The following is a 4,431-nucleotide window of genomic DNA, read 5'->3' as shown; positions in this document are numbered from 1 at the left end:
GATGCCAGGGCTCCGCTCCCCAAATTAGCCCCTTTCTGGGTTGAGTGAGAAAAATAGCGTTTCTCAGAATCATTGTTTCCTTAGGTCAAGGCTGCTGGGGTGGTGATGCTGGGGCATAAGCAGGCTGCCTCATTTAAGACAGCTTCATCTTGTCAATCCCATTGTGCTGAGAGACCTCAGCCCCAGTCCAGCCACTGCCCGGAACACTCACTACTTTCCCAGTCATAGCAGAGCAGAGAGGCACAACCCAGTGGCACCAAACGGCACCTGTGAATTAGAAGATCCAAACGGAAGCTTGGAAATCAGCCAGACATGATGTGTGACCTTGGTCAAGTTACTTAACCTCTCTGAGCCTCAATTGTCTTTTATATAAAATGGAGGAGTTGTGAGGTAGGCAAGTAAAATAACATTTATAAGGTGCTTGGCCTTTTTAGAAAAAAATAGGTGCTCATATTTGCCTACCTTTTTGGGATTACAGGATCCATTGGGAATCTTGAAATCTGGAGTTTCTTCTCATAAAAGTATGCATTTACTTGTAGGATACAATTTCTGGGGCTCACCTCTCAGTGACTCTGGGCTGTGTTTCTGGCGTCTGTAGAGGTGGACCAAGCACCATCTGGTATTATCAGCCTGGTGCAGCCTCCTTTCCAGAGCCTCAGGCTCCAGGCTCACTGTACAGGCTGCAAGCCCCACTGCGCCTCTCAAGATGCACCGTGGGCAAGCTCTAAAGTAAAATTCAGCGCTTAGACGCATATGCTATAATTGGAGCTGCAGCCAGCTGTGTAGCACCTCTGTGTGGTCCCCCCAGCTCTCCCCAAGCCCTTCTCCAGGAAGCCATAGGGGTTGTTGGCAGATGACAAATAGCCTGGAACTAAAGTTGATGGTGTCAGGGGTCTCCTTTGAAATCCTCCTATGAACTGACCCCCCACAGTGTCAATCTCGCCTCCTCTGATAGCAGGGACCTCATTCCTACCCTCAACCCTTGTCTTTAAGACCCCCTCGCCCTTATTAGCATGTGTCCACTCCACACCCCTGCATTCTGGAGCCTGCATGAAATCATTTGGGAAAGAAAAACGGACACATTCTTTTCAGATATCTTTTCCCATGCATGGTCTGGCTCACCCCCTTGTCCCCACAAATTACATGCAAGCTGAGGGTTTGGTTATTTTGCCCAGTAAATCCGAGAATTCTGAAGTTAAAGAAATAAATATAAATAAATCAACAGGCTTCGATCTGGGACTCTTTTCCAGTCATGTCTGTCCCCTTGGCACTAAGTACTTACAAGGAAGTACGGCTTCTAAGTGGAAACGCAATGGCCTCGGCTCAGGGAAATTTACTGTTTAACTTAAGGCTTTAACGAGGTAGAAGTAGGAGTCCTTCCAGCCCTTGCATCTTCTCATGTGGCAGTTGATCTGGCCCTAAATAACTGCAGCTGGACTTCAGAATCATGGCCTCGCCAGGCCCCGTACATCCAGCTTGTTTCTGGAAGCTGACTTGGGGGAAGAAGCATTGTTAACTGGCTCTTGAAGGGATGAAGTCCCATTCCCTGCAAACTTGGACCCAGTGGGGGTGAGATGGACCATCAAGGAGGGAGGAGAGAAAAAGGTGCCCTCCTAGAAACCCCCCCCCTTTTTTGGAGAGATTTTTGCTATAGGGCGCATGCGCTCGCCAGAAAGACAAGAGAGAGACAGACAGAAAGTGAGAAATCACCCCCCAGGGGGGATGGCCACACCACAATCCCTTCTCCTCCATTCTCCTCTCAGGATCTTGGGCATGCACGCACATGCGCCTGGTGTAAGTTTAAGCCACCGGGTTCGGGACTTGAACCGCAGTTGATTACATGGGAGTCCAGTGAAATAGCCAACCTCTGTCACCCCCAATCCCTTCACTCTCCTCTCTGGGGGCTTTGTGGTGCTAACCTGTATTCTAAAGGTTGAAATAGCAGAAAATCTACAGGCCACATAGTGCATATGTATGTATGTAGGTGTGTGTCTATATATATATATATCTATATCTATATCTATATATATATATAGACACACATGTGGGATCTCTCTCTCTCTCTATATATATATATAGAGAGAGAGAGAGAGAGAGTGCATTTTTTAATTAATAACTCATGCCTTGACTATGTGGCAAAAATAGTGGAGAATCAGTCTAGAGTATTTGAAACTATTGGGTCGTCAGAAAAAGTCGTGATGAATTTTTGCACAGAAAAACACAGAAAAGTAAATCGTGACTTTGCTGATAACCTGATATAAAGGAAATGGTTGCTCCTATACTTGTATATGTTAGAAATTGCTCGAGGCTGCAAGTAACAGAACTGAGTTAACAACCACTTAACACAAGATAAACATTTATTTCTGTATCTTGTAAAAGAAACTCAAGCAGCAGTCCTGGACTTCCAAGTATCATCACCTTCTTTCCCACTATCTTCTGTGCAGGGTTTCCATCCTCACTGTCACCTCAAGATCCCTGATGATTGCTGGAGCTATTGCCATCATGTCTGTATCCCAAGAAGGGATCTGGAAAGGGAACTGACTGTTGTCTCTCCCCCAGATCTTCCCTTACATTTCTTTGATTACCCTAACTGCAAAGGAGGTTAGGAAATACCTTTAACTGTGTATACAGATTTCCAGAATAAAATCAGGATTCTGTTAGGAAGAAAGGGATTGTGGCTATTGGGTTGTCAACTAGCAGTTGCTCCCATAGTTCCTACCAGCTTCATGAATCTGCAGCATGGTGTCTGGCCAAAGGTCACTGGGTCCATACTCGGGCGAGTTTGCATCAAGGAGGGGTCAGTGATAAGGATGGCTCTGGAACCCTCTGCTACCTGCTGTGGAGGGCAGCTCAGTTTTTCTGCACTCCTCTAGCTCCTGTGCAGAGGGGAGCAAACCCACTGGAGGGTCATACCCCACGTGGTCTTTCCTGGTCTGGAGGACAAAGTGAGCTGCATTTCAGGAACAATAAATGCACAGGAGATAGAGAAACATGGAGTGTGCTGGGTGGGAGGGGCCTGGCCTTGGCCGCAGTTAGGGGATGCAGGGCCATCACCAGCCAGACTTCCCAAGCAGCTGCTGAAAGGTTGGCTTTTCCCTGGGTAGCCACGTAATATATCATCCAAATCCCAAATCAGGATGCATCTGAGTCAAAAGAGGTGCTATCAGTAATGTCCCAAATGCAGGTATAAACTAGGCCTGTTCTGGGAAACCGGGATGTGGGATCTGACCCCTCTCTGGGCCTAAAATAAGCTTGCTGGGAGTGTTTTTCAGGGTAGAAAGGTGGCAAGAGTTGAAAACCTCTGCAAACTATTAGAATTTTTAAAGAAGTTTGAAAACAAAGAAATGGAGAAATTTTAATGCAAGAAAAATAATAGCCTGGCACAGTTCTCCTCCCGCAACCTGCCTTGCTGGGAATGTGCCGATTGTGCGTCCCCAGGCTGGTGTGCACCCTGGCTGTCTGGGTCCCTGCCCTGCAGGTGGCACACCTGTCTCACGCATTACATTCAACTGCTGCTCTGGTGTGAGGGGTTGGCTGGCCTCAGATCTCTGGCTCTGTGTTCTTTACTAGATCCTGTCTCCCTGCTAATGCCAGAGGGGCTTAACATTTGGGCCCGGTCAGCCTCATGTGTCAAACAAGCTCTCTCCCCGGGGGTCCCTGGAAGGGCTCCACCATGGACTGGGACAGAGCCCCCAGGTCTGGGTGGCTAGATGCCCTTTTGCCCCCTAGGACTTGTTTCAGACTCAAGAGTGTCCCTGCCTCACAAGCTGGTCCTCGTCGACCCAGATGGTCTTGCGCTGCTCCTCGGCGATCTTGTCTTTGATGACACGGAGCAGCTCCTCCACGCTGCCCCACATGTCAGCCTCCACCGTGGCGTACAGGCAGGGCAGCGCCTCCAGCTCCTTCTCCTTCAGGCGGCACACGCGCAGAAATTCTTCCTCAGTCTCAGGTCGGGGCAGCAGCTTCCTGGTATGGGAGTTATACAAGGGCCATGTGGAGGCTATGGGTTATGGCTGAGGTTGGGTCATTATGGTGGGGGGCCAAGGCCAGCCTGACCTGACCTCCCTGAGAGCCTCTGGAAGTGGCGCTGGTGTGGCATCCATCTGCCCAGTCACTATGGTAGCAGAGTCCTCCCACTCCTCCCTTGCTATCCCTGACCACCCCACCCCTTCCCTGACTCATTCCCTCCATAGCACCTACCACCTTCTAACATGCTATGTGCTTTGCCCTCTGTGGCCTTTCTAGGAAAATCCCAAGAGGCAGGAATTCCTAACAAAATCTATTTGTAATTGTGATAAAACGCTCATGAAATTTACTATCTTAACCATTTGTAAGTGTAGCATGAAGTAGCTTCATGCTGTTGTGCGACCGTCAGCACCATCCATCCCTAGAACCTGGTCATCTTTCTACACTGAAACACTGTCCCGTAAG

At 48.7% G+C, this 4,431-nt stretch overlaps 1 protein-coding gene across 6 annotated transcripts in view; it reads right to left on the bottom strand.

The window, feature by feature from the left end:
- Positions 1 to 2,339: 2,339 nt before the first annotated feature.
- CARD11 (caspase recruitment domain family member 11) overlaps positions 2,340 to 4,431 on the bottom strand; it is a 147,494-nt gene continuing 145,402 nt past the window's right edge. For all 6 annotated transcript variants that reach the window (XM_027768023.1, XM_006167837.3, XM_027768018.1 and 3 more), the window contains exon 26: positions 2,340 to 3,966. In XM_027768023.1, coding sequence (XP_027623824.1) covers positions 3,744 to 3,966 — 223 coding nt within the window. In that variant the 3' untranslated portion in view covers positions 2,340 to 3,743. The remainder of the gene's footprint in view (positions 3,967 to 4,431) is intronic.

The sequence above is a fragment of the Tupaia chinensis genome, unplaced genomic scaffold (assembly GCF_000334495.1).
Source record: "Tupaia chinensis unplaced genomic scaffold, TupChi_1.0 Scaffold145208_1, whole genome shotgun sequence".
NCBI lineage: Eukaryota > Metazoa > Chordata > Mammalia > Scandentia > Tupaiidae > Tupaia > Tupaia belangeri.
This window is presented reverse-complemented; position numbering and strand designations above follow the sequence as displayed.